The sequence below is a fragment of the Panulirus ornatus genome, chromosome 73 (genome assembly GCF_036320965.1).
Source record: "Panulirus ornatus isolate Po-2019 chromosome 73, ASM3632096v1, whole genome shotgun sequence".
Lineage (NCBI taxonomy): Eukaryota > Metazoa > Arthropoda > Malacostraca > Decapoda > Palinuridae > Panulirus > Panulirus ornatus.
This window is the reverse complement of record NC_092296.1, coordinates 2,485,578-2,511,631: the sequence shown is the minus strand read 5'-3', so window position 1 is coordinate 2,511,631 and position 26,054 is coordinate 2,485,578. Positions and strand designations below refer to the sequence as shown.

The 26,054-nt window shown below is 51.1% G+C and overlaps 1 protein-coding gene across 11 annotated transcripts in view; it reads left to right on the top strand.

Annotated features, from left to right (window-relative positions):
* Pkn (serine/threonine-protein kinase N) overlaps positions 1 to 26,054 on the top strand; it is a 418,274-nt gene that overhangs the window by 195,367 nt on the left and 196,853 nt on the right. For 5 of the 11 annotated variants that reach the window (XM_071661069.1, XM_071661068.1, XM_071661067.1 and 2 more), the window contains exon 1: positions 20,273 to 22,906. The exons of 3 other annotated variants lie outside the window; for them this stretch is intronic. In XM_071661069.1, coding sequence (XP_071517170.1) covers positions 21,419 to 22,906 — 1,488 coding nt within the window. In that variant the 5' untranslated portion in view covers positions 20,273 to 21,418. Of the gene's footprint in view, positions 1 to 20,245; positions 22,907 to 26,054 lie in introns of those variants that run through there. 3 more of the 11 variants (XR_011712615.1, XR_011712616.1, XR_011712614.1) reach the window with 2 other exon arrangements.

Genomic DNA, 26,054 nt, shown 5'->3' with positions numbered 1-26,054 from the left:
CTTACGTTTGGGAAACACGCTCGTATACAGGAGGGGATGGTGTCCCGATCTCTCGCGCCTGCCTTGCTCATTCGCCCTCTACGACACGCAGGAGATAACGTGGGCCGTGTTCTCTCTCGCTATACTGACAGACGTGTGCATGTCTGTTCTTTCTAGGCTCGAGTAAAACGGGAATAAAATTTTTTTTTTTTTTTTTTTTTGTTATCACAAGTGTGGAGTGCCATAGACATCCAGAGACATTCTACCTGGGTGTTTAAGAATGACTTGAGGAGAGAGAGAGAGAGAGAGAGAGAGAGAGAGAGAGAGAGAGAGAGAGAGAGAGAGAGAGAGAGACTTTGGCACACCTCAGCCGCAGGTCATCTTCACCTGTAATGCCACGTGTGGTGTGTGGGTCATGCCGGGCCATCATGACCCAAGCTTTGGTCACCGACGTGCTCACTGGTCATGCCGGAGGGGCAGCCCTCATCCTCTCCCCCCCCCTGTGTCTGCCCCTCCTTCCTTCCTCCTCCTCCTCCTCCTCCTCCTCCTCCTCCTCCTCCTCCACGGAGGAAGGAAATACCCAAACAAACATTCATTTTTGAGGTAGGCGATGAGGCTCGCGTCCAGCTGGCACCCCACCATTTCCAAACGGACATGGGGGGGATGACGGGGAAGGCTATAGGGCGCCATGCAGGGGTCCTGTCGTGTCTCCCTGGCTTCCTGCTCCTACACCGCCTCCGACGGCGCCACCACCCTCACGATGAGGCATACGGACTTCCACATTACCCGGTGTGTGTGTGTGAGGAAGGGAGTCATGAGTGCAGTAGTTCCGCCGACAATGTGTGTGTGGGGGGGTGGTTGATTGCCCTCCCCCCTCCCTCCCTCCCTCCCACCATCGAGAACGACTGCACGACCCCTCCGCCCTTGCGTGGAACACGACGACCCCGGGTAACTCACCCAGCCCGACCCTTACACTCGACGTCTATATGAGGGTAGTAGAAACGAAGGGGTTAGGGTAGCTGGTCAGGTGCAGTCGATATCAGCCAGCTTAGCTTAGCTAGGCCACAAGACACGTCACTGATAAGAAAAGATAAAAAAAGAGGCAAAGATAGAAGTGAGTCTTTACGATCATGGCCATTTACGCCTTGTAAATGTAGGCGCTCACTCGTAAATTGGTCTCGATCCGTAAAATTGGTGTGGGTAGGACTCGTAAATTGGTGTGGGTAGGACTCGTAAATTGGTGTGGGTAGGACTCATAAATTGGTGTGGGTAGGACTCGTAAATTGGTGTGGGTAGGACTCGTAAATTGGTGTGGGTAGGACTCGTAAATTGGTGTGGGTAGGACTCGTAAATTGGTGTGGGTAGGACCCGTAAATTGGTGTGGGTAGGACCCGTAAATTGGTGTGGGTACGACTCGTAAATTGGTGTAGGTAGGACCCATAAATTGGTGTGGGTAGGACCCATAAATTGGTGTGGGTAGGACTCGTAAATTGGTGGGGGTAGGACCCATGAATTGGTGTGGGTAAGTCTCGTGTACAAGTAGCGTAATAACGGGTGTAGGGGGTATGGGTGTGGTGGGGGGGGGGAGTAATACGATGCACGTACCATGAGTCATTCACGTCCTCACTCGTGTTTCCTGACGCGTATCATTACGTCCTCTGTGACGTAGGGTTGTGTATGTTACGTTACGTTAGCTACTGTGGCCGGGGAGGGGGGGGGGTGTTCTTCTCGTTAAATTTACGGTTGCAGATGGTGAAATTTCAAGGGAAGACGGATCTCGTGGTTGCGAATTACGCAGGAAACGCCGCTTGCGTTGCCTTGCGTAGTTTACCCCCCAGGAGGGGTGGGCCGTGTTTGGGGAAGTACTGAAGAAGGAGAAAGTGGATTGGAAAACCCCGCCAGAGAAGGAGCGTCTCGTAATGCCAGGCTCAGATAAAGTCTTTTAAAGGAAGTGTGACAGTGGCTCTCCTTGTGTCTGGTCCAAGTTACGTTTTTTTTCGTGAATGATGTGTGTAATGGTTGGATGGGTGGGTGGGTGTCGGAGTGTGTGTGGGGGTGTTGGGGGATGTGACCCACTTAATGAATCCAGTAGATGAAGGAATGTTGTTTTTTCTTGTTTTTGATGGGGGAGCCACGATGTTGGAGGTGGTGTTGGTGGTGGTGGTGTTGGCTGATCGAGTTGTGGTGGAGAGAGAGAGAGAGAGAGAGAGAGAGAGAGAGAGAGAGAGAGAGAGAGAGAGAGAGAGAGAGACAGTGATGAGGGTGGCGTAGATTGTGTTTCAGAGGTATACATTGTGTGTGTGTGTGTGTGTGTGTGTGTGTGTGTGTGTGTGTGTGTGTGTGTGTGTGTGTGTGATACGGCAGGATGGTCTTTCGTGGGACCCCAGGGAGGGAGGGATGGGTGGAGAGATATAGATAACTGGGGGAGTAATGGGGAGAGGGTGGGAAGAGATCCGTCCCCCTACCCCTACGAAGATGACATGGAATATCAAGCTCCCTTGTTCTTAAACACACACACACACACACACACACACACACACACACACACACACACACACACACAGACCGTCCGCCTTGCGTAACCTGGGAGGCGTCAAGACGCACGCACTCTTCCTCCAAGGCATTTCGTAGTTGCGTCAGGTCTGTCTTGTTTTCTCCCAAGGTGACGTACACCTGGCCCTGCTGCTGCTGCTGCTGACGGAGGTGATTTGGGGTACTGCCCGCTGTACTTAACCATGTCGTCACTCTCACGGTAACGTAACCTTCAGACGAGCTGCATGACCCACTTCGGGTAGGAGAAGAGAGAGAGAGAGAGAGAGAGGGGGGGGGGGCTTCTGCTCTCTTCTTCTTCTTCTCGATGAGGAGTGGTCGTCAGCGGTTGCCTTGAGGAATCCCCAAAGGGGGAGAGAGAGAGAGAGAGAGAGACCCGTGTTAATCTTGTTCCGCTCGCGGTTCGAAGGCACAACTTCTCCATGCGTCCAGTTGTGGAGTTGTCATCATATACCTATGTTCTTGGCCAGTCGTATTTCGCTCTGCATGTTGTAGCGGTTGTAGTGGGAGTATTTAACTGTGGTTGTACATCCCTTCATGTTGTAGCGGTTGTGGTCTCATTAACGGCGGGGGGGGGATACGTCTTCACCTCACCGTAGATGAGGAGGAGTGAGCACGTGGGTGGGTCCCGTCAGGGGGAGGAGTAGGTCAGTGGGTAGGTGGGTGAGTGGGTTCTTCCTCTGGCCTTGCTTGTGAACACGGCCAACGTCGTCTGTGGATATTTTTTTTTTTTTTTGGGGGGGGGGCATGGGTGACGCACCCCGGTTTTCCTCTCTCTCTCTCTCTCTCTCTCTCTCTCTCTCTCTCTCTCTCTCTCTCTCTCTCTCTCTCTCTCTCTCTCTCTCTCTCTCTCGTGGAGCTGGCTCTCTTTCTTACCCCCCCCCCCCCTCGCCCCGCCATGTCACTGGTGTAATTATAACTTAACGGTTGGGGGGGGGGGGGGGGGCTGGGTTTTTGGGCCTCACCCGAGTTTATGTAGGAAATGTTCGGAGGAGGAGGAGGTGGTTATTACGATGACGGGGCGCGCTCGCGGCCTTCTTTCCCATCGCGCGTCCTTCCGCTGGTCGGTGTGGCGTGGCGTCTTCGATGTGTTGCCTCACGGCGTCCTCTGGGACCCTCGGCTGTCACCTTCGCGGTTTCCATATCATCATATCCACGTTTGCTTGTGTGTACTGACCCCCATGGTGGTGAGGAATGTCGGCTCTGGCGTGGTCCAGGCTGGCTGTACCTGTGCCTGATTGCTTGCCTGCGAAGGCGATGGTGTGTTTATGTGTGTGTGTGTGTGTGTGGGGCAAGGGAGGGTAATGAAGTCCTCCGCTCCTTGCCTCGCCCGGGCACCCGAGGCCAACCACGGGAACGGCGACCTTCCACGCAAGTGGGAGCTCACACTCCCTCCCCGTCACCTCCCCACCACACTCGTGTGTCAATCCCACAACCCCCACTCCTTCCCAGCAGCGGAAGGGAAACGCGGTAGCGACCCTTCTCGTCACAGCCACGGGAAAAGGGACGGCCGACATCCCGCCCTTACGGTACACACACACACACACACACACACACACACACACACACACACACCGGATATTGTACGTTTTAGATGTGAGAAAATTCCTACGTGTAATTTTTAGTCCGCTTCCGGCGTCCGTTAGCCCGTAATAAGAGCGATGCATCCTGTTTCCATACGGTTGCGAAAAGAAAAAAATTAATATAGATGTGGTTTTTCGAATTTTTCGTCATGCGTGTTTGATGAGCGGCTTTTGGACGGAGGGTGAGGTTAGAGAGAGAGAGAGAGAGAGAGAGAGAGAGAGAGAGAGAGAGAGAGAGAGAGAGAGAGAATGTTGCTGCTGATTCGCATGATGTGCAGGAGGAGGAGGTTCTCGCCCCGCGTGCTGCGCGCTGCTTATTTAAAGGGGTTGAAACTGTTTATTTAAAGAGGTTGAAGCTGTGTATTTAAAGGGGTTGAAACTGTTTATTTAAAGAGGTTGAAGCTGTGTATTTAAAGGGGTTGAAACTGTTTATTTAAAGGGCTTGATGCTGTCTATTTAAAGGGCTTGATGCTGATTATTTAAAGGGGATGAAGCTGTGTGTGTGTGTGTGTGTGTGTGTGTGTGTGTGTGTGTGTGTGTGTTGCTGTTCCGGGGTTGCCCCAGCTCACTGTTGCTGTGTCGACTCTGGTCTCTTTGCTGCTGTACTGCTGCTTCGCCCTCGTTCGCGTTGTTATTGTTGTTTGTTTTTGTTGTTCTTCAGTTTGTTGTTGTGAGGTCCTTGGTGCAGCGGCCAGCTGTTTTTCCTGTATGGGTCCTTGTCGCTGAAGTTGTGGTCCCCCCTCCCCCCCTTTCTTTGTTTGTCTGTCTTTGTTCCATTGTTAATTGTTTGCTGTCCTTTGTTTACTGCTGCTGTTGCTGTTGTTTCTTTGCGGGGGGTAAACCCCCCCCCCCCTCCCAAGTGGCCACAGCTGGAGATGCGCTTTTCGTCAGTGACTGGTGATCAGAGGCGCTCACAGGCCAGTGCGTTAGGCGGTGGGAAAAAGAACACAAAACAAAGCTAGTGGTGATTGAGCCAGCTGTTGCTGCTGTAGCCAGCTGCAGCGTGTAGTGAGCTGCCGCCCCTACACTGGAGGGGAGGGGAAAGGGTGGGGGAAGGGTTGTATGGGGCCCGAGGGTATGGGAGGAGGGGAACTTTTTTTGTTTTTTGTTTTTAAGGTGGGAGGCAGGTCTGTTATTACCGGAGTAATTCGTGAGTGAATGATTAGCTGGTGGTGTTTGAGGCTTGGTGAGGGTGTGGGGGTGAAGGTGCAGTGTGGTGGTGTAGGTAGTGGCGATGGTAGTGGTTGTTAGTGGCACAGTTAGTGGTGAATGGTGGTGGTGGTTGTGATAGTGGTAGAACAGTTTGTGGTAGGGGTGTTCGTGGTACAGTTAGTGGATGGTGGTGGTGGTTGTAGAACAGTGGTGGTGGTTGTGATAGTGGTAGAACAGATTGTGGTAGTGGTGTTTGTAGTACAGTTAGTGGGTGGTGGTTGTGGTGGTGGTGGTTGTAGAACAGTGGTGGTGGTTGTGATAGTGGTAGAACAGATTGTGATAGTGATGTTTGTGGTACAGTTAGTGGATGGTTGTGGTGGTGGTGGTGGTAGGAAATGACTAAGTGTGACTCACACCTGACACAACCTTGGTCCTCGTGTGAGGTTGTACTTGCTGTGTTCCCATGCCCTTCCTCCTGTTGTTGGCCCTGCTGTTGCTCCTGTTGTGGGGTGATGTGCCCCCTGATGCAGCTGTTGTTGATGTCTCCTGCTGTTACTGCAGCTGCTGTATATGCCTCTGGTGCAGCAGCTGTTGATAATGATGATGATGTGTGTGTGTGTGTGTGTGTGTGCTGCTACAGCTGGTATTAATGCCTCCGCTGCCGACTCTCTGCCGATCCTGTTGGAGCAGCAGGACCACGCAGCAGCAGCAGCTCAATAATCTTCTGTTGCCTGTACAGCTGTTCGATCCTCGCTCTCTGCTCCCGCAGCGCCGTCTGCTGGTCATTCTACTCCTGTTGGTGTCTGTGTTCCCCGATGTGTTCCTCCCTCTCCCTGTGTGTGTGTGTGTGTGTGTGTGTGTGTGTGTGTGTGTGTGTTCCACGCTACGTCCTCACCTCAGGCCTCTGGGTGAGGTGGTCACCTCACACAATATACTTAGAATATTGGAGTATTTATTATTTTTATTATTATTATTATTATTATTATTATTATTATTATTATTATTATTATTATTATTATTATTATTATTACTGTAATTATTATCATCATCTCTGCCTCGCTGTCGTAGCGAACCGCCATCGTGCCCCACAGCTCTGCATGGTGAGGTGCTTTGGTGCTTTGCCCTTCTACGTGTTTACCCAAGCCGCCCGACCTTCCTGCTCGTCTCAACATAAGCAGGGCCAGATGGACTCGTGTGCGTGCCTGCAAATGAACTCAAGTCGTTTTCTTTGCGTCACTGGTCAACCATCGTTTATGTCATGCTTCAGATTTTAAAAGGAGCACATTTGTGGTTGCATATATATATATATATATATATATATATATATATATATATATATATATATATATATATATATAATATAAACATGCGATTGTCCAAGACATACAACCATTGTATGTCTTGGACAATCGCATGTTTACCAAATGGCGTCCTAGCTTCGTCTCTTCGATGTATATCCACTGACTTACATTTCTCTTTTTTGTCTCCCCTGATGATGTGATTATTACACGAAAGTGCACCTGGGAACTTATCGTGTTGAGGCAAAGCAGGCCTCGTACAATCACACTACAAGCTAGGAACTGAATGGGACTTGATGGCATATCTGGTTTCCATGTCAGTTACTTGATAAGAGACTTGCATGATGGGAGGCGCCGGGCGGGACGATCCTGCGCGCTCGTGTGTGTGTGTGTGTGTGTGTGTACATGGAGGTCCAAGGTCGTGCGAGGCTGGCTGGCTGACTGGCTGGGCTGGCTGGCTGGCTGGCTGGGCTGAGCCAGGGTAGAGACTGGCTTTTACCCGGTAGTGACCGCTCGCTCACGCACCCCTTGTCTTGTTTTTTGGGGGGGAGGTTGGGGGGCAATTCTTTGGTGTGTACGTACTTATTTATGAGTGTAAGACGGCAGCGTGACCATTACACACACACACACACACACACACTCACACACACACTTGTTTGCCGTTTCCCTCTTAACGGGGTAGCGCCAAGAAGAGATAAATAACGGGTTCACTTTGCTCACACCCACTCCCTAGCTGTCATGTGTGTACATATGTTTATATTTAAAGAAAGATGGTCATGATATATATATATATATATATATATATATATATATATATATATATATATATATATATATATATATATATATTACATTTTTGTCTTGTCCTTTAAGAGGTAGCGCAAGAAACTTAGGCCGGAGCCGTTCAAGGGAAAAATCCTCACGACTCCTTCGTGTCTTCCTTATTTTGGAAAGGAATGATAGGATTTCCAGACACACACACACACACCCTCCTCTTCTCCCCCCCTCCCCCTCACCCCCTTAGTCGCCTTCTGCGACGCCAGAGTTCCGTTGCGGGGTTGGGTTGGGGTGGGGTTTCCAAAGTCATCCCCCAGGGATAAAATGGATGCAAGTTATAGACGTATGCAAGTCCGTGTATACGGGAATCCGTGATCCAGATTTTTTTCTTTTTTTGTGGGTAGACACCAGACGAGGGTAGAGGCCCGGAGTTTGTGAGTGCCGCCCTCCCGGGTAGGCGTACGCTTGTGGTCAAGAAGATGAAGTGCTGCGCCGTGTGTGGGTGAGGACGAGTCACAGGCGGTGGGTGGTGGTTTGAGCTTGAGGCACTGATGCGAGTGCAGGGCCGAGGGCACATGCACTCGCATGACCAGCGCGGTGGTGGTGGTGGTGGGTGGGTAAGCGAGGGAAGAGGGGTGGATGGTGTTGGTCATGACCCAGTCATGCGGTGGAGGTGTTGGCGTCCACTCGCTCTTGGTAACGGGAGTCTGTGTGTGTGTGTGTGTGTGTGTGTGTGTGTGTGTGTCTCCCTGTCTGTGTCGTACCATAATTGAGGCGCCATGTTCATCCCGCTCTCGCCTTTCCTGTTCCTCGTCCCGCGTCTTCCTCATTGTGGGGGTTTATTGTCAAGTCCCTCTCGCCTTGCTTCCTCGTTGTTGAATCCTCCTCTCCTCCCTCCCTCCAGACCCTCTCCCTTACGGTCCTTCCTCGCCCACACCATCGTCAGAGCACGGCGCGCCTCACGTGCATCTGTCTCTGAGGGGGGACTCTGACGGTGCGTTTTGATGCGCCTGCTTGATTGCAGTCGAGTCATTTTAAAAGCTTGTGGCCTCAGCGTTCACCCTCAACGTACCGCTGTTCCTTCGGTCATCACTGTCGTGAGGTGTTGCTTGTTCTGGACATGACGGCGACACGACCTGCACTGTGACCGGGTCTGTACTTAAACGTGTGTCTATTCTTCCTGGATTCCCCACGCCTCTCGAGGGAGGGCATATTCTTCGTGAGTGCCCCACGCCTCTCTGGGAAGGGCAGAAGCCAGGGTTGTCAGACCCAGATGATCTCATCGTCGGCCTCATTAAGGACTTTACGACCCTCGAATACGACTGCAGAACAACCCTTGGGTACCACCATCAAGTAGTCAGAGGCCAGGCCATTGTTATACCCCAGCGATCGTACCGTCGCTCGTCCAAGGTCGTTGACGTTCGTGTTTGAGCCTGTTAAGTACACTCTGGGTACAGCAGTTAAGCTGGACTTAATTTTAAGCCCTGTCCAGCCGAGTTGCGACAGATCTTAAGTTTACGACAGCGGCACGTAGTGTACCCGTTCTTCGTAACGTTGCGTTCGTCTCCGGCGCTTGCGTGAAGCACTCGCCCCCTCGCCCCCCTCCCACTGACCCAGAACCCATAGTCGTCAGCGCGTGTTTGATACAAGCAGGGAGGTGTGAGGGAGGAGGGTGGTGGTGGTGGTCGTCGACGGAGGGGTGAGAGTGGCATGGGTGTCTGGCACGAGTGGCGGCGTCGTCGAAGGCTATCGAGAGTGCCAGATGGGCCGGGCTTGGTCGTGCCCACCCACCTCCCAGAGTACTTGAACACCCGTCGTCTCCTGCAGCAGAGCAGGAACAAACAGGGAACGTCTTGTCTACAAGAGCACCAGCAGGAGGGGCTTGTGGTCTTCTGGTCACACACACACACACACACACACACACACCAGCACCACCACCACTGGGAGACATACACCACCGCCAGTGTCCATACTATTAATATTCGACTGGGGTCCCACGTGGCCACACGCCCTTGTAACACACTCCATTTGCTAGGGGCCGCATGCACAGAATGTGCATGCGGCCCCTAGCCTGCATACTCTCTCTCTCTCTCTCTCTCTCTCTCTCTCTCTCTCTCTCTCTCTCTCTCTCTCTCTCTCTCTCTCTCTCTCTCTCTCTCTCTCAACCATTCTGCTTTTTTTTTCTCTTCGTTACAGTTATCTCTTTCTTGTGTCGCCTACGTGTGTGTATGTGGCGTAGCGGATGGTCATATGTCATTGCGTGCGTCCGTCTGTTCGTTGTGCGATAGCCACACACACTATATATATATATATATATATATATATATATATATATATATATATATATTTTTTTTTTTTTTTTTTTTTTTTTTTTTTATACTTTGTCGCTGTCTCCCGCGTTTGCGAGGTAGCGCAAGGAAACAGACGAAAGAAATGGCCCAACCCCCCCCCCCATACACATGTACATACACACGTCCACACACGCAAATATACATACCTACACAGCTTTCCATGGTTTACCCCAGACGCTTCACATGCCTTGCTTCAATCCACTGACAGCACGTCAACCCCTGTATACCACATGACTCCAATTCACTCTATTTCTTGCCCTCCTTTCACCCTCCTGCATGTTCAGGCCCCGATCACACAAAATCTTTTTCACTCCATCTTTCCACCTCCAATTTGGTCTCCCTCTTCTCCTCGTTCCCTCCACCTCCGACACATATATCCTCTTGGTCAATCTCTCCTCACTCATTCTCTCCATGTGCCCAAACCATTTCAAAACACCCTCTTCTGCTCTCTCAACCACGCTCTTTTTATTTCCACACATCTCTCTTACCCTTACGTTACTTACTCGATCAAACCACCTCACACCACACATTGTCCTCAAACATCTCATTTCCAGCACATCCATCCTCCTGCGCACATCTCTATCCATAGCCCACGCCTCGCAACCATACAGCATTGTTGGAACCACTATTCCCTCAAACATACCCATTTTTGCTTTCCGAGATAATGTTCTCGACTTCCACACATTTTTCAAGGCTCCCAAAATTTTCGCCCCCTCCCCCACCCTATGATCCACTTCCGCTTCCATGGTTCCATCCGCTGACAGATCCACTCCCAGATATCTAAAACACTTCACTTCCTCCAGTTTTTCTCCATTCAAACTCACCTCCCAATTGACTTGACCCTCACCCCTACTGTACCTAATAACCTTGCTCTTATTCACATTTACTCTCAACTTTCTTCTTCCACACACTTTACCAAACTCAGTCACCAGCTTCTGCAGTTTCTCACATGAATCAGCCACCAGCGCTGTATCATCAGCGAACAACAATTGACTCACTTCCCAAGCTCTCTCATCCCCAACAGACTTCATACTTGCCCCTCTTTCCAGGACTCTTGCATTTACCTCCTTTACAACCCCATCCATAAACAAATTAAACAACCATGGAGACATCACACACCCCTGCCGCAAACCTACATTCACTGAGAACCAATCACTTTCCTCTCTTCCTACACGTACACATGCCTTACATATATATATGTATATATATATATATGGCGAATAGTTTGAAAGAAAGAAAAGATATATATATATATATATATATATATATATATATATATATATATATATATATATATATATATATATATATATATATATATATTGAACCTCCCCCCCCCCCTCTTTACATGGGTCGTCAATAACACAATAAACGCTTCAATCATGCACTCTCTAGAAACGTGTGTTTTGCTCTTTTGTTTTACTTTTTTTTTTTCCCTCCGCCCATCTACCTGAAGAACCAGAATGGCATGTCAGAAACCCATGACGCCTGTTTCGGAATGTTTCGTCGAAATACTTTATACACACACACACACACACACACAATTAATTTTCCATCCAATAGAGCGGGGTGTTATAAGACCTGTATAAGTATACTTTGAATGCCACGTCCATTACGTAAAGGTTTAAGCTTGGAGCTTCAACCCGAGTCTCAAAGCTTGAAGAATATTCTACCGTCGGACATAGAATGTTCCACCGTCGGACGTAGAATATCCCGCCTCAGGACGTAGAATATTCCATCTCTGGACGTAGAATATTCCGCCTCAGGACGTAGAATATTCCACCTCTGGACGTAGAATATTCCACCTCTGGACGTGAAAGTTTTAATGCAGATGTTCTTGACATTTTTTCCGAGAACATTCTTTTCGCATGTTATTATGCCACGTCCTGTCACAAGCGGCACAAGTCTTCCAAAGAAGAACGTTCTAGTGTATTGTTCTTTGTTCTTGTTACGATCTGTGAGTCTTATGGTAAACATATGTCACTTGAGTCTTTATTGGTTCTGTTTTTCTCTCTGGCTGAACGTGTAAGCCTCTCGTTATGTAACTCAGTCTTTATTGATTCTTTATTACCATACGGCTGGACGTACAACGCCCCTTGTTGTATAACTCAACCTTTGTTGATTTATTCCGAGCGCATATGTGACGTTTGTATGAGGGTATAAGGGGATTGCCCGCTAGCACAAGTACCATATAAGCTGGTAGAGCGCGTATGATGCTGCATATAACCTGGTAGAGCGCGTATGATGCACCATATAAGCTGGTAGAGGACGTATGATGCAGCATATAAGCTGGTAGAGCGCGTATGATGCACCATATAAGCTGGTAGAGCGCGTATGATGCAGCATATAATCTGGTAGAGGGCGTATGATGCACCATATAACCTGGTAGAGCGCGTATGATGCACCATATAACCTGGTAGAGCGCATATGATGCACCATATAACCTGGTAGAACGCGTATGATGCACCATATAATCTGGTAGAACGCGTATGATGCACCATATAACCTGGTAGAACGCGTATGGTCTCACAATTGACCGCCTGATTATATTTTTCGCTAGGATGTTTACACCTGGGGGGTTTTGGTTGCCTCGGTCGATGATGACCCCTGCCCCTGGGAGGGGGGGGAATAGGTTGTCGTAAAACCCAGATAACACGAACCGAACGGGTTCGATGCGCTCATCCGGGAGTTTCATGCGTTTTGCCGGGGTCTTTTGCCTGTGTATATCGGGCTGTTACGTAAGTCTACAACAGGGTAAAAGACTCCCTTGTTTTAAAGTTTACGTCATGGAATTTTAGTTCATAACAATTTCATAATCACCAGCCCACAGCGGGTCTGACAGCATTAAACACAACACCCCCCATATATCACCTGTAATTCTTTTAGCCTTTCATCCCTCTCGCTGGATGATCATGGGACGCACACTAAACAACCCGAAGGTGGAAGGCCCGTTTGACATGTGGGTGGTGATAACCAGACAGCACCGGACGAAGGCGCCTTCCTCCGCCCTACGTGGGTGACGTGGACAGGCACTTCGGTGATAACCAGACAGCACCGGACGCAGGCGCTTCCCTCCGCCCTGCGTGGGTGACGTGGACAGGCGCAGTGCAAAGCGGTTTGGGTGGTCAGGTGGTGACACCGTTCGACCTTGGCTTGAAAGGTGGTATGGAACCTGTCCAGTCGCCTGGGTGTCGGTGGGGGGAAACCACCCTCTCTCCTCCCTCCCTCCCTCCTTCCTTCCTTCATGTTATCCTGTGTTTACTGAACCACGGGTCATGGACGGACGGGTCCACATGGTGTACCTGTACAGTTCCGCGCAGATCAGGTCGTTTCTCGTTGACCTTTCGGGGTTTCAGTCTCCTCCAGTCATGGGGGTAGAAGTCCCTATGGAAAAAAAAAAGGGGGGGGGGCGGCTGGGGGGATGAATGGTGTTAGAGAGAGAGAGAGAGAGAGAGAGAGAGAGAGAGAGAGAGAGAGAGAGAGAGAGAGAGAGAGACAAGGTCTTTCCTCCTCTGCGGTTTCGGGTTTCGAACTCGCGTGCCCACTCAGTAGGACCGCTTGCCATTCATGTTTTGCAAAGTATTCTATGTTTTGCTAACGCGGTATTCGGGGGCTTTTTTTTTCGATATGGGGACAAAGCAGGAAGAATACTGCCCACGGTTCACCCGCGTGTCGTACAAGGCGACCGTGAGGGGGTGGGTGGGTGGGTGGGGGATTTGTGGTGCTGGTAATTCCTCCCTCCTGTATTATCACCGTCTAAAGATAAGAATGGGAAAGGGTAGCAGGCGAGGATTTTTTTTTTTTTTTTTTCGTCGTGGAATGTGTCGCGCGCTCCTGAATCTATAGGGAAATGAAACACGATAAGTTCCCAAGTGCACTTTCGTGTCATAATCACATCATCAGGGGAGACACAAGAGAGAAATATAACAGTCAGTTGATATACAACGAAGAGACGTGTAGCTAGGACGCCATTTGGTAAGCAAGTGAATATCCGAATGGGGTTTTCGGGTGCGTTCAAGTCTGGCAACATGCGTATCATAAAACTGACTGTGTGGACGAGAGGAAGGGATCTGTTTACAAAAGATAAAACTTGTAAACAGCAACTTATTATGAAAGACACAATACAAGAAATAGTGTCAGTGGACTTTTTTTTATTTTTAAACAAAAAAAAAAAACGCTCAAGAACATGACATTTATAGAACGCACTTAAACGCCTTCCACGCACCTCCCACCTGCCTCGCATGCATGCCGCAATTACCACAATTAACCACTTTCCTGGACCTCCTCTTTTTTTTTTTTTTCGGTGGCGACCTAATAAATTTATTATGTCAGCCCCTCTCATGAATCACCACTCACTCACCCCCTCCCACACAACCCAAGACCGACACCTCTCCCCCTCTCACTCCCACCCCACAACCCAACCCAGACACCCCCCCTCACACACACACACACACACACTAACAGATACCACATAACACAAGACACAAGTAGCTACACAATATCACAACTGTCTCAAGATCTCTTTCCCAAAATTGGGATAGAATATTAGACGCTCAACCGTAGTGGCTCCCGCATCAGATTTAGGCGTCTCTCTCTCTCTCTCTCTCTCTCTCTCTCTCTCTCTCTCTCTCTCTCTCTCTCTCTCTCTCTCTCTCTCTCTCTCTCAATACAGCAGGGAAACGGACAGACGTGGTACCTTTCTTGAAGCAGACAGACAGACAGACACAACAGTACCCGTCTCGAAAGTCTGGCAGTACCATCCAGCCTCCCTGTCTTTCCCTGTCCTTTCCCATCCTATATCCACTCACCTAACCACCATTTCCAGAGGACTTTGAAAATCGCCATCCTCTCAAACGATCGACCCAGTGTCCATCCCACTCACCCACCAACCCAACCCAACCCCTCGTTAACCCGTCTTCCTCCGCAATCATTTCCAGTACCAATCGCCTCCCGTCTTTTCCCCAAATCCCACGTCAGTACTTGCGTGTATCCCAGACTGAGCACAGACGAGAGAACTCCCTCCCCCAGACCCGTTCCTTAGACGCCCGTCCATCCTCAGCTGCACTGGTCACCGTGCACTTCTTTTGTTATCTTTGACGCGGTGCTTGCCTCAGAACACGTAACGCTATAAAGCAACACCACACCGTGTGCTTGTGTGTGTGTGTGGGGCGGCTTGCGAACTTCCTGTCGGCCCGCCAGGCGCACGTCACCTCCCATAATACCACTCCATGACTCGTAGGAGGAGTAGCGGCCCCCAACCACTCCACCCAACCAAACCTCGGAACGTAGTCCCTTTAAAGATGTCGACCGACCGAAATCCCCCCACCCACACACACACACACACACTTAGGCTCAACAATCCTCCTCCTCCTCCTCCTCCTCCTATTCCTCCTCCTCCTTCTCCTCGTCGTCGTCGTCGTCCTCCTCCTCCTCCTCCTCCTCCTCCTCCTCCTCCTCCTCCTGCATGACCCGTTCTTCCACCCCGTTTCCCCACCCGTGACATCTTCGACCCGGCGCACTGGACAGGAAGTCATTGATAACCTACATCTACCCCCAACGCTCCACGAACACAAGGGGGTTGCCGCAGGGTCCTAGCGACGCGATCCATTTCGGAGCGTCGTCAGGTTACCTCGCAAACGCCGACGCAGGTCATAACGCACGTTTGTCCGCGCACACGACGGGTATAGTTGCGCCAGACCCTCCGATCGACCAGACGCCTGACAGCAACCAGGCATCGCGTCTCACGCTAGGTGACGTCCCACTCCTCTTTTCACCATCAGCAGCACACGCGTCTTCGAGATGGATTAATGAATAAAGTAGTATATCATATGTGTCAAGAGAGGATGGTAGTGTGTGTGTGTGTGTGTGTGTGTGTGTGTGTTGGGGGGGGGGGGGGGGGGGTCCCACGAGCGTAGAACTCCACACTGTGACAGTAGTGATATTACACGTAGGAAGAATATGGAACGGTCACAAGAGTCCTTACACGCACCAAATATTTTTGGACCGACGTAAATTACTCTCCCTGTCTCTGTCTCCAGCCTGGGGTTCCCAACACACACACACACACACACACACACACACACACACACACACACACACACACACACACACACACACACACAGGCCTCTTGACAAGCCTTAAACTGGATGCACCCAAGACTTGAGTTGACTGACAGCATGGACCGACCCGGACCGACACCGACCTTCTCCTCACCAGAGAGAGACACACACACACTCTCATACCCCTCCAAAAGAGACACATTTAGACCACAGGTAACGCCGCCTATTTTAGCCTCCACGCGACCTTACTCTACCGGTAGTCTGTGCCATTGCCACCCCACCCCAGCCACCCCCACTCTCACATACCCACCCACATGAACCACAACCAGAAAACGAAGGCGACCCACCCCAGAGTCCCCGCTCCTCAACCACATCTTTACAATATCTCTCTCTCTCTCTCTCTCTCTCTCTCTCTCTCTCTCTCTCTCTCTCTCTCTCTCTCTCTCTCTCTCTCTCTCTCTCCGCAAGGTGTTTTGCGGGGAAGGGAACCCTTCCGAGGGGACGACGTGTCTGACTATATGAGAGCCTAAGAGGGAGGGATGTTGGCCTGCAACAGCAACAGGAGGGAAGAGGGAGAGTAAGGGGAGGGAGATGAGGAAGGGAGAGACTGTCGTCATGAGGGAGTTAGGGAGGTAGAGGACATGATGAGGCGAGTGTTGTGAGTGGCAGAGACCCGCCACCAGCAAGAGTAGGATGAAGGATATCCCTCCATAAAGCCAGGACGCACACACACACACACACACACACACACACACACACACACACACACACACACACACACGCGGAGGACGCTTGTTAGGGGAGCCTTCTTGAAATGGGTTGAGGTCATGTTTGGGGTGAGGGGGGGAAAAAGGGAGGAAAAAAAAAGAGATGGCCTGTGTCTGTCTGTCATGGGACATTTGCTCTGCCTGATCGACGTGGATATGACTCCGCCCGGAAGGGGTTTGACTTTGCGGACGGTGCCAAGGTCGAGAGAGAGAGAGAGAGAGAGAGAGAGAGAGAGAGAGAGAGAGAGAGAGAGAGAGAGAGAGGTGTAGGGGGAAAGGGTTGGGGAGGGGGGGATATTACATCAGCTTGCACCACAAGGAGACTTAGACACACGTACTTCCGAAGTTTGTATGGGGCGGCTTGGCCGACGAAATTCGTCCCAAGCGGAAGACAAAGTTGATGATGATGATGATGGTAATGATGATAATGATGATGATAATGATGGTAATGATGATGATGATGATAATGATGATGATGATGATGATGATGATGATGATGATGATGATGCCACAGTTTTAATATTAGATCCTGCAGGGGAAGCAAGTCGTAGGAATCTTTGTGTGTGTGTCGAGAGGGAGTTTTCAAATTTTTGACGTCTTAAGTCTTTCCCAACCTGTCGCCTGGAGTCCCACTCAAGGAAAGTAGTAAAGGGAACGAACTGGGTGTTGGCAAACGTTACAGTAGCATTCATGTACGTGACTAAGGAATAAACGAACAAGTTCTTCACAATTTACGTCAGGCCAAAGGCTAGGATAATTGTGTGTCTGGAGTGGATCCACCCTACTTAACGAAGCGCAAGGAAGTAATAGAGGAGGTCGAAAGGAGGGTTATCAAAGATGGTACCTGAGTTAAGAGACTTATAGAGGCCTTGAAGTCGCCTAATTAGGAAGATAGATGACCTGATCATAATTACCTTTTTTTTTAAAGTTTCTAAGCGATCTTGATATATGGTTATCAGTATTTCGAGAGATGAATGGATAGCACAGCAAGAGGTCATAGCATAAAGGTAAGCAAGGACTTGTATAGAAAGGATATAGATAAGTACACTTAAGCAAGGAGCTGTATAGAAAGGATATAGAAAAGTACACTTATAGCAGGAGAGTAGTGGATGAATGGAGTGAGGATAGCAATGAGGAGATGGTCAGTGTGGACCGCACACACACAAGTGTGATAAGTTTTATACTTGTGGGGAAAAAAAAAAAGAAGTTCAGATGTTTCGAACTTCCTCCCTCGTACAGGGACGAACAGCCAATTACAAAATGGGTAATTACACCCTCGCACGATATGGTCCTAGTGACGTTAACTGGCCTGGACCTTCCCTGGGAAGAGACCCGGGTGTTGGGGGGAGAGGGGGGGAAGGTTACGAGTCGTTTGTGTACGTCAGTAGCGGGCAGGCTGTTGGTAAACATGTCCTCGGTGCCCTCTAGCGGCCGTGTGTCACAACAGGAGGAGGAGGAGGAGGAGGGGCTGACAAGGGTCTCGACTTTCTTTAGCTGCCCTGAGAGGTAGAGTTCTCGTCCGGCTGGTGTTGACGAGACAATTGGCTATCCACTCTCTCTCTCCTCTCCTCTCTCTCTCCTCTCCTCTCCTCTCCACTCCTCTCTTCTCTTCTATCCTCTCTCCTCGTGTCAGGGGTAGAAGTACGTCCCCATGTTTGTGTTTCACTGATGTCAGAGGAAGTGTCGGGGAATCCTTAATATTCCCGCCAGCAGCAGCAGCAGCAGCAGCCACCACCACCACTGTCGGCTCTTAACCCTCCCTCCCTGTGCCTTGAACGCTGCCACCCCGGGAGTCGTCTGCTCCCGCGATGGCGACCCACTCGTCCTCGTGGGGACGAGAGAGAGAGAGAGAGAGAGAGAGAGAGAGAGAGAGAGAGAGAGAGAGAGAGAGAGAGGGGGGGGGGGGGAGGAAGAATGTGTTGGAGCCGTGGGCAACAACATCATGATCATCATCATCATCATCATCACATATTACCCTCGCTCTCGCGGTGTAATTGAGATAAGTGGAACATGAACCGCATATGTCTGGCTTTGACCTCGTGTATCCCTCCGTCACACACACACACACACACCGCATACGTATATACCCCCGCTCCTCATAAGCACTCCTGGCCTCTTCAGTAAATTCTTACCCTGAACCAGCCAGGCAACCCCACCACCACCAGCCCACGTCCCTCCTCCCCTTACACCGGCACCCGTGTCCCCCCCCGCCACTAGATCGTTGGGCAACACGTGCAGGTTACTACACCAGGAGAAGTTGACTAATTCATCCACCCCTGGATGGGGTGGGGGGTGAGGCGTTGTAATGCTGAAGGGGAGACACGTGGCGAGCACCCCTTGAGTGTGTGTGTGTGTGTGTGTGTGGTGGCTGTTGTTTGTGGTATGTTCCACCCCTCTCCCTCTTCCCTTCCTCCCTCTGCGTGCGCCCGCTGCCAGGGTGACCCCCACCCAGGTCGCCAGAGTAACCTTAGGGTGTCGCCACCTTCAGAAGATCTGATCGAAGCTGAGCGTTAGGGGGTTGGGGGGCGGGGTGGTCTCCTGTTCTGTGTGTGTGTGTGTGTGTGTGTGTGTGTGTGTGTGTGTGTGTGTGTATACCATTTAAGACTCGCCTCTTCGTGACGCTGTGGTGTTCCGTGAGAGTTGATATCGAGGTGGAGTTTGCGACGGGGGTGATGTGGAGTTTGCGACGGGGATGATGTGGAAGATTTTAGGTGGATGTTTGCGACGGTCATTCAGGGGCCTGGATGGATGAGCAACTTTCGATTAGTGACTTGAAATACGATTGTCTCTCTTGTCTTTCTCTTTCGTTCTAGTGTTCATTGTATAATCTATTGAGCAGGGTTGGTTCCTTGTATTTTCTCTAAAGTGAGTATTTGAATGAGTATCTATTTCAAAAGCCCCGTCTGCCACTGCCCTAACCTTTGAGTATTTGAATGAGCATCTATTTCAAAAAGCCTCGTCTACTACTGTCCTCGCCTTATTTAAGTGGATCAGAAGTACAGTGGACGAAATACATGGCTGTGTTAAGAAAACAAGTCAACTTGAGGCCGTTGTTATATATATATATATATATATATATATATATATATATATATATATATATATATATATATATATATATCTAAATATTTATATACATATATATAAATATATTTATATTTATATTTATATTTATATTTATATTTATATATGTCATGGACCACGGGAGGGGGTAGGGTTTGTGGAGCGGAGGGAAAAGCTAATGTACGAAATGTAACATGGTACAATGTGGTACCGGACGTCGTACATATTGTGAGTCAGGAGTTGGTCACGCGGCCTGTGTCTGTCTTCTGGTACGGCTCGCGGCAACCGTGTGTGTGTGTGTGTGTGTGTTGTGTGTGTTTGCGCTGACTGACCCTCATGAGAACGCTCGCTCATCATCTGCTGCTGCTGCTTCTGCTGCGTCTGGGTAATAAACAAAGCCAGTGGCCCCCTCCCCCCCTTCGTGTTGTCCCTGAGGGTCGCAGCTCAGATCGTGTGGGGGGGGGGTGTTGAGAGAGAGAGAGAGAGAGAGAGAGAGAGAGAGAGAGAGAGAGAGAGAGAGAGAGAGAGAGAGAGAGAGAGAGAATTTCATGACATGGCTTGTCGACTGGAAAGGATCGTGTTGATGGTGTGGTAACTTGGACGCGTGGAGGGGGGTTGGGTGTGTGTTGGGGGGATTGTGTGAGACGGACGGAGGGAGGGAGAGGGGGAGGGGCCGCCTCGGGAGGGTTGCTCCACAGTATATATCGTGGCTGGGTCTCGCTGGGCGCTCAATTGCCAGGCAGCACTGCTAAGGAGAGGTTGTGTGTGTGTGTGGAGACCGTGTACTACCCCGGCCTCGCTACCCCTCTTCTCACACCAGCTGTTGCAGGAGCCTGAACGAGAGAGAGAGAGCTCTCCCTACCCGGCCCAGGGCTGTACCCTCTCCGCCCTTCTTCTTACTCTTTGAGAGTATTATAGCCGTTCTTCTTCCCCCACCCTCCTCTCTTACTGTGCCGCCAGAGGGTTTGTTTTGTGGAAGCCGTTGGCCCTCAACCGAAGACTTCAGGTGTGGTATTTACTTCTTCAGCGGGGGTTGTTTGAAAGCGGCTCGATACACATCTCCAGCGGGAGCGTTGACGCACTTGTAGAGAGAGAGAGAGAGAGAGAGAGAGAGAGGGAGGGAGGGCTGGACGCACTGGTGTACGTCTTTGGGAACTCGTAGTCGCATACGGCAACAACCTGTCGACGCTAACTTGTTATTGTACATGGCACGTGTTGCGGACTGCTGAGGGCGCTCGAGGATCAGGGTACTCACAGCGCAAGCCACACAGTGCGGCGTTGATCATGTGGCCCAGCGAGGTGAGCTATGCGGTGAGTGGGGAGCAAGCCGCCCACACCCTGTTGGCAAGCAACCCTCAGCTGTTCGCTGGGGGGCTGGCCGACCCCCAGGTCTCCCTCCTGCACGCCCCGGACCACAGCATGACCGTGCCGATCCTCTTCCTCCAGGGACTGGTCCTCCTCCTCTTCTGGTACAACGGCCACGCCTCCGTCGACTCCTACGTCATCCGCCTCCTCCTGAGTCACCACTGATGGTTGTTTACGCCTCCGTCGCTCCCCCTCCTCCACACAGGTTCATAGTGATCTTTCATTTCAGGGAGTGTGGACACTAGACCCCAAGTGTTGTTTATGGGTGTCGTGATAGAGTGTGGGCTGTGGTGAGATAGGGATAAGTCGAGGGTGGTGTGCGCCCCCCCCGTTCGGTATGGTGAGGGGTCCGATGGCCCCTTCCCCTTGCCCGCGTACCACCTCTCCTTCGCCATGATCCTCGCCGCCAGCATGACCCTGTCAGCCAGAACCATGTTGTACGGCAGGGCGAGGAGAAAACCTGGACACTAGTCATGGATCATGGGGAGTCCACGCCCCCCGCCGCCTCCACCTCCACCACCCACCGCCACCACCACCTCGACAAGAAGGACCAGGAGTCGCCCGTGTGCTCCCGCGAGCTGACCCTTCAGGCCAACTTCACCTTTGGTACTGCCACCATGGCTCCTGTGCAGTACGCCCACGTCACGCCTACCTCCACCTCCAGCCTGAGTGGGCGGCCCCTCATGGCCAGTGGGGCGCCGGTGGAACACTGGCGGTGGGGCGGCAGCGGCGCCACCGGGGCGCAGTGCTCCATCACTTGCGGCCGCGAGGGATTGACCATGACGTACAACGCTCAGCCTCCTGCCGCAGCCGCCGCCGGGCACGTCCACCACGCCGTGCCCTGCCCAGCCTGCACCTCCCTGGCCACCGGCAGGTCCTGGCACCTGCCACTGCCCCAGCCTCACTCTCCTCCTGTCGTGGCCACGGCAGCTACTCAGGACGCCGCCGCCACTACCATTACCACCAGCATCACCACTACGGCTACCAGCCCCATCGTCACCAGGAGCCTAGTGGACCTCAGCCGACCGCAGGAACAACCAGCTGCCCGCAGGATGACATTCTCGGGTAGTCTGGACCGCGCCACACAGCGGCCCGTGCAGCAGCGACCGTACGGCCGCCGCTGCAAGAGCACGGCGCACATCGTTCTGCAGACCAGTGGCTCCGACGTCCCCAGGGAGGCGCGCCCGCACGAGTTTCACTCCACGCTGAGGAAGGACGACGCGCCGTCCCAAAGCGGAGGCGCTGATGGCGATCGTCCCGAGCAGGAGGCCCGAGGCAGGGCGCGCCACAGGACGACGCCCGACGCAGTGCACGGAGCGGTGGGCGGTGGTCAGGCCGCCGGGTACGGAGGGTGGGAACGGCTCCAACCCCTGAGCGAAGAGCAAGAAACGTCCAGACGACTGGCCTTCGAGGCGGGTGTTCCGCCATGCTGCGCCTGCCACCACTGCTCGGCGCTGTACTCCCTCATGTCCAGCCTGGCGCACGAGCGGACCTGCCACGCCTGCGCCCACCACCACCACCATCACCACCACCACCAGCCGTGTTCACCCACCCCACACCACTCTCAGGAATCGCCAGCGTACCCGCCCTCTGCCACGGGAGACGCTCGCACACCGGCAGGACCCAAGTCTCCCACGGTGCGCACTTTTAACTCCCACAGGTGCTACGAGGAGGAACATGCTGGAGTCCGGCGCCAGGCGCCCCCGGGGGACCACCGTCTGCCAGCGTCGCAGCCCAAGTCTCGGACCCCGTCACCCAGGACGTCTCGCCGTCACCGCTCGTCCGTCTCGCCGCGGAGCTCTCCGTCGCCAGACCGACGGGGCGACGGTGCCGAGGACCGACACCCGCAGACCACGCCGCAGATGCCGCGTCGTGTACCCCGCATGGGTGCCGCCGCGGCAGCTGCTGCCGCCGCCTCGGCCGCCGCAGCTGCGGCAGCGTCGACGCACTCAGCTGTACAGGTACATTAGCAACTGGTCAGGCCAACTGTTGCCTCAACATGCTCGTGTGTCCTTCGTCTGCACCCGCCAAACCAGTCACCGCCAGGGTTCTTCCACCTCCTAACAGTCACCTCATCCACGCCTCATCCACACAGGCCTCATCCACACAGTTCCTCATCCACACAGTCATAGGACTGTGTCATCAGAATATAGACGTCTTGTCTCTGTATAACCCCCATCATGTGACCCATGTCATCTGTAAATATGTCAACGTCTCGCCTGTTTTCTCTTTCAATTCTGTGATTACCATTTATTGAATAAGTCTTGTCACCTGATCTCATGCCATTGTTTTATAGATATATAGATATATATATATATATATATATATACACATATGTAAATAAATCAGAGATTTATGTTATTCCTTTGTGTTCCTCTTCCCCATACACACACACGCCATCATTACTGTGATGCGTGTCACCAAGGGGCGGCCCTCTTGTCACGCAGGAAACACTGACCGACTGACTACCCACAAGCATCCCGAGTTGGTCATGGATACATATGTCGTCTCCGACCACCTCCATGCAAGGTTAACCAGTTCATGTGGATCCCAGTCTTACGCCGCTGGTAGCAATTGTTCAACAGCTTGTTTCTTTTCTTCTTTTTTTTTTCCGAGTTGAAATTAAAGACGTAAGACCTTTTTGGGTGGGGTTGACTATCATCATGAAGCTAATGGCTTGGCAATGAACCAGTGGGATGATCATAATTTTGCAGAGCTAAGTTGGCGAACGGGACTTTTAAACAGTGGGATCAGGGGAGGTACTTTTGTCTGGCGTCATTGCTATGCAAGTTCCGGGAGGTGGGACGTCAGATGCTGGCTTCCAGACCACACGCTGGAACGTGCTGTAGAGTGAAGGAGGTCGAGTCCTGCCCGAGACTAGACTTGCCCTTGTGTGCTTCGAAGATGAAGTCAGTCGAAGGAATTGCCTTGTCCCTCCACCCACCTTCTCTTCCTTCCTCGGGTACGCACCCACCTCACGGAGCTGACTGATCGAGGATAGGCCTGATGCGTACGCGTACAGTGTAATTCCTAACTGGGTGGAGAGAGAGAGAGAGAGAGAGAGGAGAGAGAGAGAGAGAGAGAGAGAGAGAGAGAGAGAGAGAGAGAGAGAGAGAGAGAGAGAGAGAGAGAGAGAACTAACGTGTTCTGGTCACCACCGCCGCCGCTGCTACTTCTGCTGCTATAATCGGACGGTCAGAGATGTGGTACTTCAGAAAAAAAAAAAAAGTGTCTCTCCAAGGCAGACGGCCAGCGATGTATCCTTCATCTGTCTTATCATTATCTCGCCCCTGCTCCTGCTGGCCATGGCTACCGGGGTAATAACACATCAACACCCATGTTTGCAAGTTCGGCCAAGACACGTGGGATTCCGAGAAGTTGAAATATCATTGCCGATCCTGTGGAAGTTCGCCCTTGTCGTCATTGCCGATGAATATTTGAGCAATATCTGCGTGCGAAGTATTTTGTTTTGTCTTCCTGTGTAATACTGCGAAAGTAGATATTTGAGCCATATCTGCGCGCGAAGTATTTAATGTTTTTCCTGTGTAATATTGCGAAAGACGGAGTTACGTTGTGACGTTTTCTGTGCATTGTTGATCTGGATAGGGTATGGTAGAGAATGGACCTGTATTGAGAAACAGATATTAAGGAATGATATATATATATATATATATATATATATATATATATATATATATATATATATATATATATATATATATATATATATATATTTCCTATGAGTCCACGGGGAAAATGAAACACGATAAGTTCCCAAGTGCACTTTCGTGTAATAATCACATCATCAGGGGAGACACAAGAGAGAAATATAAGTCAGTTGATATACATCGAAGACGTATAGCGTGAGTAACTTGGATTTAGATAGTGATCATACAAACTCGGCGTACGAGTAGATGTGAGGTCATCCACTGTCGTCTAGTTAAACTGTATGTATGTGTGTATTACGGAGTGCGCGCGTTTGGGTTTTAATCGCCTTATTGCGAAAACAGATTGGCGTACAGTGAACATTTGGGGAGGAATGTTTTTTTTAAGTGTGTTTCGTCTGCGTCGCTGGTATTAGTAAGGTTTTCATACACGGACATTGGCTTCAGGAATTCAGTACACTCCGGGAACGTCAAGAGAAATTCGCATCGTGTCTCCCTCCGCGCACGCGCGCATGCCACCGCTCACCATATTCTTTCGCTGGTAAGGGAGACCCCAGCAAACACACCCTCAGTACACCCTCGATGAATCGTGATTGCTTTTCACCCTCGACCAACACCCCTTCACATCACCCCAGACGGACACGTTTTCACCTCACCTTCGAAAAAAAAATGAATTAATCCAAAAACTATACATTTCGTTCCAACAGGAGGAGACAAAAACATTGACGAAAATGTACATATGAAATTCATTACGATTTTTTTTTAATCTTAACCAAAGCTGGTGGCAGATTTATCTAAGGAAAACGAGCAACAGATTTATCGTAAAAGGCTCAAGTTTTTATCAGGTCATTAGAGATGTATCTTGTCATAGGCTATTGTCAGGTTGATGTTAGCCTGAGCTCCTGACACATTTATCTTAATAGCTGCTGTCGTCTTTAGTTAGCGTGGTCACATTTAGATTTTATGTACGCTTTCATTAAGAGAAAATACGACACCCCCCCCGCAGCACGACGGCACGACTCTCTCTGTGTGTGACGACCTGGTCGTGAACACCCGTCTTGACCCTCAGGGCCAGGTGACCATCGTACCCAGGGGTCGCACCGTCATGCTCAAGGGTCGGCCCGTCGCGCAGAAGGGGTCAGCCACCCGCCCACTGCGGAGGAGTGGGTGGTGGTACGTTTGACACTCTTTAGGGAGAGAGCTTGGGTTATAACGACGTTGGACAGGTGTATGTGTGTGTGTGTGTGTGTGTGTGTGTGTGTGTGTGTGTGTGTGTGTGTGTGTGTCTCTCTCTCTCTCTCTCTCTCTCTCTCTCTTGGCCCGCTTGGGAACAGACTTGCGTTGCTCTCACGTGGGGGAGAACAGCGGAGACATGTACCGGTAATAGGGGTAGGTGAGGGTTTACAACCCTCTCGTTGGAGGATAGAGGAGCTGAAGGACCGCG